The 14,189-nt window shown below is 39.5% G+C and overlaps 1 protein-coding gene across 1 annotated transcript in view; it reads left to right on the top strand.

The window, feature by feature from the left end:
• Nucleotides 1–10,002, top strand: part of nbn.L (nibrin L homeolog) — a 38,751-nt gene extending 28,749 nt beyond the window's left edge. Inside the window, 5 exon segments of the mRNA NM_001090951.1 lie at nt 728–835; nt 1,993–2,148; nt 2,749–2,862; nt 4,035–4,084; nt 9,882–10,002. Coding sequence (NP_001084420.1) covers nt 728–835; nt 1,993–2,148; nt 2,749–2,862; nt 4,035–4,084; nt 9,882–9,915 — 462 coding nt within the window. The 3' untranslated portion in view covers nt 9,916–10,002.
• The last annotated feature ends 4,187 nt before the right edge of the window (nt 10,003–14,189 follow it).

The following is a 14,189-nucleotide window of genomic DNA, read 5'->3' as shown; positions in this document are numbered from 1 at the left end:
TTGTTCAAAACTATTTCATTTGGGGATTAAAACATCCTGAATATACAGGTCCAACTGCTAATGGAGCTCCTAAAGTCAGGTTGATGCTAGTTCTTCCATTTGGGAGCAACCCAACTGTATGAAGCACTTGAGTTTTGGTCAAGACTTACGCTGGCCATAGATGCAAAGATCCGATCGTACGAATCATCGTACGATCGGACTTTCCCATTTCCCGACCCGCCACTAACCATTCAGATCAAAGTCTTACCAGTCAGATTAGTAAAAGAACAGATCAGCAATGTTCTGCCCCTGACAGCAATCGTACGATATCTATGTCCAACCAAAGCTAGTGACAGTCTCCCACTGAAAATCGTACGATCGGCAATACACGCAGAGATATTATCGGCAGCCGACAGAAATGTTCTAACCTGTCCCATCGACCAAACGACCGATCTCCGCCGGACGAAAAATGTTGGGACTCTCCACACACGGTTCAAGAATCGAGGATTCGTACGATCAGATTTTTGCGTCTATGGCCAGCTTAAGGGCAGAATATCAGCACCTTGAGATTGCACTTACAGTGGCTGCTAGTGGGATCAGCCTAATTTGACCGAGCACATCCCAAAATGAGCCGATCACAACGTGTATGGCCAGCTTCATGTTTTCTAACTGAATACTCCATATTCATCTACCTCCATTGCTTCATTTAAGACCAGAAATTTAAACACATATCTATGTAATATTTTAGGTGAAGACGAATTCTCCAGAGATGGCTCCGGCAATAAGGAAAGAGATTGAGGTCAATAAAGAGTTGGATATCAAGAAAGAGCCTAAATCTCAATGGGAAGAATCTAAGGTAATAAACTGTTCCTTAAATCACAGGCACTGATTCTAAGGCATCAGTCCCCAGGTATTCTCGAATCTTACGAGTCCAAACACTATGGGGCAGATTTATAAAGGATCAAGGGTATTTTTGAGACAAAAATTGATTTACGGGTTAAAAATAAATAAATCTAATTTTTCAAAATGTATTATACCCCGACCCTGGAAATAGCTCGAATACGAAAATACAACTTCTCAAACCTGTCAAGGTCACATAGAAGTCAATGGAAGTCCCTTGAGCCATTTGAAGATGTTAATAGCCTTCATGATGTTCAAGTTTGTTTCAGTGGTTTTGCTGCAACTCGATCAATCTGAGTTTTTTTCCGCCAAAAACTCAATCAATTTGAGTTTTTAGGTTGTTACCCCCAAATTCCCTTATTCGTGTTTTTCTGAAATTAGAAACCATTCGAGTTGTGAGTTCATTTGAGGTCTAAAAAAGCTCACATAGCTCTAAAATATTACCTTTGATAAATAACCCCATATATGTCAACCTAGGACACTGTACGGGCATATCGGTGTCCTAGTTTGACATATAGAGGCCCATTTATCAGTGGTCCAATTTTGAATGCATGTGATTTTTTTTTATTTTGAATTCAATTCAACTGGGAGTGTATTTGAGAAAAAAAATGAATGGCTAATATTTGATCGAATGGTTCTGACCCGAAAATTTTAATCGTATTCGATACATATTTGATTCGTACTAATCGAGTTTTTCCCCCCAAAAAAAACACAACTGTCAGTAAGGCTATTAACATCTCCAAATGGCTCAACAGCCCGCTGCCATTGACTTGTACATGCACTCGGCAGGTTTTAGGTGCGAATATTCGAATTAAGACTGTTTCCATGGTCGAGCTGTGATAAATCGCACAATCATATTTACATTTGAATAGGGGAATTAAAATTTGAATGTATGAATTTTGACATTCGAAAACTCAAATTTACTATTCATCCCTTGATAAATCTGTCCATAGTGTTTGGACTCGTAAGATTAAATAATACCTGGACGCTGATGCCTTGGAATCAGTGCCCACAGTTTTATCAGGCTTTGCTTATCCCCGTAGGCCAGTGTTATTATATATATATATATATATGTTAGTAGATTAGTATAGTGTGATCTCTATTGTTTTTCAGTTTGTTCCTGATCTCCAAGGGGAAACTGATGCGCTGCCCAGCAGACTCTTACTTACTGAGTTTAAGTCATTGGTGGTGAGCCGGCCAGTCAGGAACAATAACACCACAAGCAATAGTAGCAACGGAAAGTGCCATAACTTTAAGAAATTCAAAAAGGTAAAGTAACACTTTTTTTTAGTTATATGTTGCTCTGATGCATATGGACCTTTTCATTACAAAAATTTTACATCCCCTATTTTTAAGTTTCCCCTCATTTTACATTGTTGTTTTGTGGTCCCATCTATATTTTATACATAATACATTTTCCTGGATTTGACACCATTTTTTTTCTGGTCCCCTGGAAAACCTAAAATGGGGATTCAACCACGTTCTTACTAGAACACGCCTTTTATAAACTCATTGAATGAGGCATCTTGTAAAGACTTTCTAAGGACTATAGCACAGTTCAGCTTCTGGCTGAGAGCAGCAGTGTGAAATGCAGAGCAGTATAGTTGGGTTGGTGTTCGCCATGTTTGGCTTTGGCCGGTTTTATAGCTGCGTGCCTGCTAGCCCCGCCCATTTTGTGACATCAATGTCGGTGCAGGTCTATAAAAGGAACCCGTAAGTTGGGCGCAGGTGGAGGTCGGGTGCAGGGCGGGTAAAACCCAACCCGCACGACTACTATAATGTTCTAACCCTGATTGGTGCTTCTGTATAATTAAAATGGTCCTCGATGAAGTATTTGTACAACCTTTTCTTTGACGTGTCTGTTACTAGGTAGCGTACCCAGGCGCTGGAAGCTTTCCCAATATTATTGGAGGGTCTGATTTAATTGCGCATGATAGAAAGAAAAATGCAGAGCTGGAACAGTGGCTTCGCCAGGAAGTGGAGGTAAGCAGGAAATAACATTGGCACAAAGCACAGAAAACCTCATTACTGGGGTTGTTCACCTTTAAATTAACTTTTAGTATGATATAGAAAATGATATTCTGGGACAATTTGCAATTGGTTTTCATTTTTTATTATTTGTGGTTTTTGAGGTATTTAGCTTTTTTTATTCAGCAGCTCTCCAGTTTTTAGCAGTCTGGTTTCTAGGGTCCAAATTACCCTAGCAACCATGAACTGATTTGAATAAGAGACTGGAATATGAATTGGAGAGGCCTGAACAGAAAGATGAGTAAAAAAAAAAGTAGCAAGAACAATACATTTGTAGCCTGACAGAGCATTTGTTTTTAGATGGGGTCAGTGACCCCTATTTGAAAGCTGGACAGCAGAAAAAGGCAAATAATTAAAAAAAAAACTATAAAAAATAAATAATGAAGACCAATAGAAAAAAAGCTTTGAATTAACCATTCTATAACATACTAAAAGTTAACTTGAAGGTGAACCACCCCTTTAAATCTGCTAGCCAGGCAAGCAAAGCTGGACAGGGCTTATTGATAAGAGCTGGTTTAACACTGTAATTGCCAATAGAGTATTTAAAGGGATACTGTCATGGGAAACCCATCACTTAAACTGTCAACCCAAAACCCATCACTTAATAGTGCTGCTCCAGCAGAATTCTGCACTGAAATCCATTTTTCAAAAGAGAAAACAGATTTTGTTATATTCAATTTTGAAATCTGACATGGGGCTAGATATTTTGTCAATTTCCCAGCTGCCCCTGGTCATGTGAAGTGTGCTCTGATAAACTTCAATCACTCTTTACTGCTGTACTGCAAGTTGGAGTGATATCACCCCCCCCCCCCCCAGCAGCCAAACAACAGAACAATGGGAAGGTAACAGCTCCCTAACACAAGATTACAGCTGCCTGGTAGATCTAAGAAACGCACTTAATAGTAAAAGCCAAGTCCAACTGAGACTGATTCAATTACATTGAGTAGGAGAAACAACAGCTTGCCAGAAAGTTTATTTTACTGTAATCAGAAGTTGCAGATAGAGCCACGCTTGTACCCATGGGACATACTGTATACCAGGGAGCTGCTACTCTGCAGAGTTGTGATGTTTGTGTGAATGTTAGACAGGAGCTAATAACGTGACATGCTCTGATCCTGTGCCTGCAGGAACAAACGCAACAAGTCAGAGAAGAGTCACTTGCTGAGGATTTGTTCAGGTAAGTGGTACTCGCGTGCTTGTGAAAGGTCTAAACCAACATAACTAGACAAATTAATTGTTGGGCTTTTGTTTTTTCAAGTCCCCCTTGATGCAACCACTGGTCAGTTTGGTTTATAACAAGGTGACGGATATAGCGACACGCGGGTGTATCAGTCATTTTTTTTTTTGTCAAAACGCATCAGTTAATAGTGCTGCTCCAGCAGAATTCTGCACTGAAATCCATTTCTCAAAAGAGCAAACAGATTTTTTTATATTTAATTTATATATGAAATCTGACATGGGGCTAGACATATTGTCAGTTTCCCAGCTGCCCCCAGTCATGTGACTTGTGCTCTGATAAACTTCAGTCACACTTTACTGCTGTACTGCAAGTTGGAGTGATATCACCCCCTTCCTTTCCCCCCAGCAGCCAAACAAAAGAACAATGGGAAGGTAACCAGATAACCGCTCCCTAACACAAGATAACAGCTGCCTGGTAGATCTAAGAACAGCACTCAATAGTAAAATCCAGGTCTGTCTGCAATACATTCAGTTACATTGAGTAGGAGAAACAGATCCAAATTACAAAAAAAACTCATTATACGGAAAACCCTAGGTATTCATATTATTTGATGGAAGTATTTGTCTGCTTTTTAAGTAGGAAAAGCTGTAGTTTCTCTAAACAGGGCGAACAGAGGCCCTAGAGAAAGTAGTTTTCATTTCTCAGTTTCCCTCGTGAGCAATTGTGGGAGAAGCCGAAGGTAGTTTGAGATATCCATTGCAATGAGAGAATTTCCAATAAGCCAGAGACAAGCACAACAGATGGTGTTGTTTATACAGAGCTCATGATCTCTATATACATTGCGAGAGGGATACCAATGAAGAAAATGTGAAAACAAAACAATGATCCAATAACCTGAATACAGAATATATACACTTTTTAAAAAAAAAAATGAAAAGAATAGGCTGAATATATTTTCAGCATAAATGTTGTGTTTTGCTATTGTTGCAAAAAAGGTGTCTCTAGTCTTATACTGTGCTGCTTGTAATACATAATCATAGAAACAATTTACCTTTGGGGTGTATGTTATCTTATAGTGAGAACAGTGCACAGGTCCTATACCAGGGGTTACATATAAATTAAAGACCTGCACAAAATCTCACTTGAAACATTTATTTGGGCAATTCATCCATAGTAAAATTCAGATGTATACACCCAAACAACGCTTTTTTTAGCATAACAAACCACAATGCAGTGTCTCCCCCCAGTCTGCCTACTTCATGTCAGCCACTCACTCCTGATGCGTTTCGCGCTATTGGGCGCTTCATCAGAGGTCTGATGAAGTGCCCAATATAACCGCGGGATACTGGGCGGATTTGTGCCGACCTCATACTCCTCTTCGCGGGTGGCGCAGGTTGAGCTCTTCTCCTGCTTTCCCCGACCCGCCACCTTCAACTGCTGACTACTGGCTTTATAGCCTCGCCTGCTCACCCCGCCCCTTTTGTGACATCATCGGTGGGACGGGTCTATAAAAGGAAGCCAGTTGCGGGCAGGTGGAGGGAGGTCGGGCTTCGGGCGGGTCTGGAAAAACCCAACCCGCACGTCACTAGTATCATTGTGAATTTAACTATGGATGAATTCCACAAATAAATGTTTAAAGTGAGATATGTGCATGTCTTTAATTTATATGTAATACATAATCATGTTGTGAATGGCCTCTATAAAGTAAGTAAATGTATGTAAATAACGTGCTTTGTTATGCAGAATTTTCAAAACGTTTACATGCATATAGGGTATTTGTATTTTCTGCTAATTGCTCTTTAGGTGGAGATTCAGGAATATTCAGTCGCCTGTCGACAAATTGGCTCCTCTTCGGGCGACTAATCTCCCTGAACTGCCTTCTCACCGGCTAGAATTTAAAACGCGGGCGGGATGGCACTCAGAGCGAGGAAACCTCGGGTGACTTTGGAAATCAAAGCCTTTCCGAGTGCCATCCCGCCGACGATTTAGATTTTAGCCGGAGGGAAGGCAGTTTGGGGAGTTTAGTCGCCCGAAGAAGAGGCGATTTGTTGCCAGGCGACTAAATCTCCCGAATCTCCACGTGTGCCTCTGCCCTTAAATCCTTAAATCTTTTTCTTTAACACCATCATTTTGCTTTTATAAAAAGGCTACTTTGTTTCTGTATATTTTTCAATTGACATTTATAATGCATACAAGCTTCCTACAGTACAAAGCAATAGATAGATTGCATTGGGTGATTTCTTTCACACTGGCTTGTACTGTATAACTACCATACAATAGAACGTGCAGAAGATATCATTCAGAGTAACTTTTGGGAAATAACGTGAGTGATTACAGAAAGTTACAGAACACTTGTATTCTGTTCCAAAATAAGATCCTGGTGTGCCCTAAGCATTCCATTATATTCATGTTATTTGCTACACCCTGGTAGGATGAATCTCACAAGTGGATGTGCCAGCGTTCCTTACATGCACAAACCTGTATAGATACTAACAATAATTATTTCTGCTGTCCAGCTAATCTGCTTGCTTGAGTTTTCACTCTGTATCCCAAAGTCTTATGTACTTTGCTCTCAATGATACATCCTACTAGTAAAGGCTGATTAAAGGAGTTGTTCACCTATGTAGAGAGTGATATTCTGAGACAATTTGCAATTGGTTGTCATTTTTTATTATTTGTGGTTTTTAAGCTTTTTATTCAGCAGCTCTCCAGTTTGCTGTTTCAGCCATCTGGTTGCTAGGGTCCTAATTAACTTAGCAACCATGCATTGCATTCACTGGAAGTGAATGAGGCGAATGGTTTTTCTCCCAGTGTTGTCTGTATATGGGCAAGTTCCAGTAATTCCAAATCTATTTATTTGGCTTGTCAGAAATTATATAATTACAGTCACAGAGTGTGCAGACTTTCTGTTCCTGGCAGGGTTAATATACACGTGGCATTTTCATCTTGAACCCCTCCTGCTCCTCAGCCCTCACCAAGTTCAAACAAGATTTACTTAATGGGGTGGTTCACCTTCAAGTTAAAGGAGAAGTAAAACTACAGAGGCATTTTATTGCCAATTGATTAGCTGCATTAGTGCAAGCTAGAATGCTACATTTATTCTGTAGAATGTTTTACCATACCTGAGTAGAAGCTCTCTGTTTAGGATAGCAGCTGCAGTATTAGCTTGATGTGACATCACTTCCTGCCTGAGTCTCTCCTTGCTCACTTAAAGCTCTGGGCTCAGAAGCGGGGCAAGGAGGTTTAAGCTGAAAACAGAAAGTCTGATACAGAAGCCCATGTGTACACAATAGAAGGAAAGAAATGCAGTGTTTTCTTTTGACTCAGAGCAGCATTACTTTGAGGGTTTACTGGTGTATTTATATAGACCTTTCTGATAAGGCTTACTCAGTTTTAACCTTTACTTCTCCTTTAACGGGGGACTCCAACTATTTAGAAACCTAAGAAAAAAAATAAAAAATGTAATGTAACACACTTTTTCAGTGTAGGTTACAATGCCTTGCATGTTCTGCAATTAAAGGGGCTGTTCAGTTCCCAAAAAAAAATTTTCAGTGCAGTTGTTTTCAGATTGTTAACCAGAAATAGACATTTTTCCAAATGCTTTCCATCATTTATTTATTTTTTTTACCATTTTTCCAAAAATTGAAGTTTAGAGTTTAATGTTTGAGTCTGGCAGCTCAGTAATTCAGGAGCAGACTCTGAACTGTTACAATTTATACAATTGGTGGATACATTTCTCAGCAGCATCTCTGGAGTATTAGCAACTGTTGTATTAATTCTAACAGCTGCCTGTAATGAAACCCAGAGATTCTGCTCAGCAGGGACAAAGATAATGTATCAACTAAATGTATCAATTTAGATCAGTTTACAGGGTCGGTGACCCCCACCCTGAGCTGCTTCCGAAAGACACGTGAAAATTTACACTTCAATATTAGAAAATAGAAAGTAATTGATACAAATCTTTATTTCTGGTGATCAATCGGTAAACAACTGAACTAAGAAATGTGTAGGAAGCTGAACAACCCCTTTAACAGGCCTATAAAGAAAGAGAGAACCCCATAAGCATGCACGGCATATTGGGAATTATTGATTATTGCTACACTGTTTCAGTGGTACATGTAGTCAGAACAAGCAGTGCAGGGAGAGATATAACGTAAGAGCAGCAAGACGGGGATGATAGAGGGAGCCAGTTCTTTTCAAGTGACGGATAATCAGGTGTTGCTTAGTAACAGCCGAGCCGGCAATTATAGCCTTAGCTCAGGGATGATGCAATGTGGCATTTATCTTGGCAAATAGGATTTATAGGGAGTGAAAATGCCTAATCTCTTTTGTGTCTGTAAGGTTTTCTTTATACAGCTTTTATGGGGGTGGGGATCATAAATATACACTTTGCAAGAAAATGATGAAATGCTCTACACATATAAAAGGCCAAACAATTGATAAAAGGGGCTGAGTTGCCCAGTGTGGCCCTGTGTGCAGCAGGTAGGTAGCCAATGGCATCCTAGAAATGCTTGCTGTCATAGTCTGTAGTGATAATCATCACCCATCAACCCAGTGTCCGGTTCTGCCTATAGGCAACCTTTGTGTTCCCCCTCTGAAGGGAAAGGGCTGGTAATTGGGGTTCTCAGATGAAATTACATCTGTGCTTTAGGCATGACTAGTGAAGGGCCAATCTGACCTGTTTGGCTTTGCAAAAAAACTTGTGAAACTGTAAATTCTAAACAGTGAAAATTCGCCAGAATTCATTGAAGTCCATAACTTTCAAATTGACAATTTTTTTCGCCCATTGGATTCCATGTGCTGAGAAACATTTTGCTCATTACTAGACATTAGCATATCACCCTACAAGTAATACCACGCATAGACTTGTTTTTAGCACCTCTATCTATCTATGGTCTATATCTATCTATCGCTCGCTATATCTATCTATCTTTTATCTCTCTCCTGTAGGGATGCATCGAATACACTATTTTGGATTTGGCCGAACCCCTGAATCCTTCCCGAAAGATTTGGCCGAAAACTGAACCAAATGCAAATCCCAATTTGCATATGCAAATTAGGGATGGGAAGGGGAAAACATTTTACTCCCTTGTTTTGTGACAAAAAGTCACGTGTTTTCCCTCACCGCCCCTAATTTGTATATGCAAATTAAGATTCGGATTTGGTTCTGCCGAGTAGAAGGATTCGGTCAAATCTGAATCCTATATCTATGCAGCTTAAAGGAAAATAGGAAACATCCACAAATGCTAGAAAATGGAAGATTCCAGTGCTTAACCATACCTGATTAACTGGCTCTGGTTGTTTAGGATAGCAGCTACCATGTTTGCTTGGTGTGACATCACTTCCTGCCTGAGTCTCTCACTGTTTTGAAAACAGTCTGATACAGAAGCCCATGTGTACACAATAGAATAAAATAAATGTGGTGTTTCTTTTGACTCAGAGCAGCATTACTTTGAGGGTTTACTAGTGTATTTATGTAGACTTTTCTGATAAAGAAAATCATGTAAACATTAAATAAACCCAATAGGCTGGCTTTGCTTCCAATAAGGATTAATTACATCTTAGTTGGGATCAAGTACAAGCTGCTGTTTTAATATTAGAGGCAAGGGAAATCAGTTTTGGGTTATTTGGATAAAATGGGAGTCTGTGGGAGGCCTTTCTATAGGTCAAAGCTTTCTGGATAATGGGTTTCCAGATCGGTTATGATGTATATCGGGTTGGTGCATACATTTTGTTACCCTATGTACACGATATGGTTTCAAACAGGTTTACCATCTGCTTTTCTTTTTTACAGGTACAATCCCAAACCTAGCAAAAGAAGACGCTGAAAAAAAGGTGGTTATCTGCTCTTCAATAGTTTTTGTTCTGTTTCAATGACTGCATTCTGTAAATAAATGAAAGATTTATGATGGAAAAGAACAAAGCAACTGCTTATTACAACGTGGGAGAGGTTACTAAGGCTAAACTTTCACCCGTAAGCAGCAGGTACAGGTGACAGACGCTTATAGTGTATACTATACCTACCATGGTGGTACATTTTTATTTTACTCTTTCCTTAAAAGGATACTGTTTTGGGAAAACATGCTTTTTTTCCCCAATACACATCAGTTAATAGTGCTGCTCCAGCAGAATTCTGCACTAAAATCCGTTTCTCAAAAGAGCAAACATTTTTTTAATATGTAGTTTTGAAATCTGACATGGGGCTAGACATATTGTCAGTTTCACAGGTGCCCCCAGTAATGTGACTTGTGCTCTGATAAACTTCATTCACTCTTTACTACTGTACTGCAAGTTGGAGTGATATCACCTCCTCCCCCCAGCAGCCTAACAACAGAGCAATGGGAAGGTAACCAGATAGCAGCTCCCTAACACAAGATAACAGCTGCCTGGTAGATCTAAGTACAGCACTCAATAGTATAAATCCAGGTTCCACTGTGACACATTCAGTTACAGGAGAAACAACAGCCTGCCAGAAAGCAGTTCCATCCTAAAGTGCTTGCTCTTTCTGAAAGCACATGACCAGGCAAAATGACTTGAGATGCACCTACACACCAATATTACAACTAAAAATAAGATGCACTTATTAGTTTAGGAATTACATTTTATGTCGTAGAGGGAATTGTTTTCAGTGTAAACAGTGTAATTTAGAAATAAAAACACCACAAAAAGCCTGCACAGAAGAAAGAAAAAATTTAAACAGAATTTTTGGGAGAAAAAAAAAACTAGAAAATCAGCTTTCAGGCATTTAAAACAACACAGAGGATTACTCACTTTCAGGCCAGAGACACACGCTCAGATTCGTGGATAAATCGCCTCTTCCTTGGGGCAACTAATCTCCCCGAACTTCCTCCCGCCAGCTACAATCTAAATCGCCGGCGGGATGGTACTTGTAATGCTTTGTTTTACGCCCAAAGCTTCCTCGCGAGAATGTAAATTTCCGGCGGGAGGCAGTTCGGGGAGATTAATCGCCTCGAAGAAGAGATTTGTTGCTGGGCGACTAATCCCCCGAAATCAGGGTGTGTCTCTGCTCTTAGAATGTCTGAAAATCTGGTTTAAGGCATTTAATATAACACAGACAATTACACACTTTCATAATGGTTTTATTTTTCATATAAAATATGTATATGGCATAATAAAAATTTGCATCAAAGATTTGCACAGCAAATTGTCATGTTCAGCATTTGAAGCATAAGATGGGTAACAAAGCAAGTGCCTGGTACTGGGAAGACATGGCTGAAGGTTTGACTATGAGGAAATACGCTTGCGGCTGAACAAATAGAAGCAAAACCTGCAACTTCAGCATCACCAACAGCTGTTAAAAGTAGTGGATTACTGTTACAAACATCTCCAGCCATTAATATCCCACTTACCTGGGAATCTGAACATGGCATCCAATGTATATATATTTATATTTTTTTTACAAACGTTCTACAAATGCTCATGTGCAAGGAACTATGTCAAGAACTCAATTAAGGGAGAACTAAAACCTAAAACTGAATATGGCTAGAAATGCTGTTTATATATGTAAATTACTATACAAGCAGAGAGGTCCTATTACAGCAAGGGGTAAGCAGGCCTAAAGAGAAGTTCATCTTTAATTTAACTTTTAGTATGATGTAGACAGTGTCATTCTGAGACAAGTTGCAGTTGGTCTTAATTGTTTGTTTTAGGGTAAGGCCAGACGAGGAGATTCGGGGAGATTTTGTCGCCACGTCTTTTGCGCGACTATCTCCCCGAACTGCCTCAGCGTCTTTTCCCCATAGGCCACAGTGCAAAATCGCCTGCGCTAATGCACACGCGGCGATTCGTTTTCAATAGTCGCCCAAAGTTATGGCTATTTAGCTTTTTGTTCAGTAGTTCCCCAGTTTCAGATTTCAGCAGCTATATTGTTGCTAGGGACGAATTTAAAGAAGCAAACAGGCACTGGATTGAACGAGAGATTGAAAGATTAAAAGGAAAGGACCTGAAGATAACAAATTTAAATTACAATAAAATTATAGGCTCACAGAGAAATAGGTCTTTGGCTGAAAGGGTCAGTGCCCCCATCTGAAAGCTGTAGAGTTATAATAAAAAGGCAAAAATTTTAAAAAAATAAATAAAAACTATGAAAGACAAAAAATGAAGAGCAACTGAAAAGTTGATAAGAATGGGACATTCTATAACAGTTAACTTAAAGGTTATCCAAAAGAGCTCAACATTTTGGATCTTAGAAATCGTTCCAGGAAAGGATATCATTCTAGGCAATCAAGAATCAGCAAGCACAAAATTAAGTTTGTCTATAATAGAAGTCAATTCTACAGGCCCCATTATTATTTCTAATCCAAATACACAAGTATCTGAGTTGCCTTGTAAAAGGCAAAAATAGGTCATGGAACTCCGAGGTGACTTCTAATATCCTCATATCTTCCAACAAGGGGTACTTTATTTGCTATAATGCACATGTTTCAGTGAGTCATGTGACAGAAATGACATCACTAGTCACCATTAATAAGGATATCATTTACAAGATATTCATAGCTTTTGTGTATTAAATAAAATATATATATTTATATTAGGGATGCACTGAATCCACTATTTTGGATTTGGCCGAACCCCCAAATCCTTAGCGCAAGATTTGTCCGAATACCGAATTGGAATCCTTATTTGCATATGCAAATTAGGGGTGGGAAGGGGAAACCATTTTTTACTTCCTTGTTTTGCGACAAAAAGTCACACAATTTCCTTCCCCGCCCCTAATTTGCATATGCAAATTTGGATTCGGTTCAGCCGGGCAGAAGGATTCGGCTGAATCTGAATCCTGCAGAATCCAGAACAGAATACCTAATATATACACATGCAAATTTACTAACCTCCGTAAATTCGCCAGCGACGGCTTCGCTCACATCGTAACACTTCACCAGGCGTAGATTTGCCAGGACAATGCTAATTCACTTTAGTCCAGGGCGCGAACCCTGGCGAAGTTGCGCTAGCGCTGGCTAATTTGCATACGGCGGGAAGTTAAAGTTGAATGGACGTAAATGTTTCAGCAAATACATTCCATTACACAAGCCCAGGGAAGTTTAAAAAAATAAAATTGAGTTGTTATAATGCCCTACATTTACATTTATAGCCTAGTTCTTTTTTAAAGATGTAGTGCTCCTTTAAAGTTTTTATAACCAGCATTCTTGCAGTGATCCTTACAACTGAATATCTGACCTGTGCCATTTGTTTTCTTTTAAGTCAAGGAAAGGGCTTAAAGGCATCTCCTAAGTTAGAAGAAATCCATCAATGGCTCCGCAATGTTGACAGGTCAATCTATCATAATAAAAAAAATATATATCTGTACTCAAGACAGACAATGTATAAAATGAAGTGCAAGGACAAGACGTATGAATGTCTCAAAGAGGGATATAATTACACCAGTGTAGGGCACAAGGTTATTGTACTCGTTTTGTAGAGATATGATCATCAGTATATGAATTCCACAGTTCCTGCAATATACAGGCTTCCAATAGCTAAAGAAAGACTACTATAAAAAAAATGCAGTAGTTGCTGGGGTAGTAGTAGTAGGAGGAGGAGGAGGCTGGGGAGCAACTAAAAGGAGACATTTTCCTTTCAAATTATTCATGAATGCTCAACGCTGGACCAGCGAAGCATTCATAAATCAAGGGGACACTTGATTAGCTTGTATCAGCGTACCAAAATACAATCGCTGAAAGCCTAAACAACACACCTTAGTGGTTTACAGTCAGCAATATATTATATATTTTACCCATTGGAAGGACAACTGAAAGGAGCAAACCGGCAGTGTGTTTACCTATTAGACGTCGTTACTCTGATCACTGTGGTTTAAGCTTATAAACAAGCTGCGCAGGACCTACACCGAGAGCTTTAGCTAAAAATCCCTGTGAAATCAACAGAGAAGGAACCAACCGATTTCTAAAATACATGAAAGTAATGTCGCAAGAGCCCCGCAGACCAAGGGTGGAGGACCCACTCGGCAGAATTTGAGTTTGCACAATCTGTCTTATCCTTCTTCAAATGTATTATTAGATCCTTACAGTGGAAGGCACAGACAAAGCCGCCATTTGTTCCATTCCTGTAACCCATAGCCATCAGAGAG

This window comes from Xenopus laevis, chromosome 6L (genome assembly GCF_017654675.1).
Source record: "Xenopus laevis strain J_2021 chromosome 6L, Xenopus_laevis_v10.1, whole genome shotgun sequence".
In the NCBI taxonomy this organism is placed as follows: domain Eukaryota; kingdom Metazoa; phylum Chordata; class Amphibia; order Anura; family Pipidae; genus Xenopus; species Xenopus laevis.
Note: the sequence above shows the minus strand (reverse complement) of the source record. Positions and strands in the feature narration are given on the sequence as shown.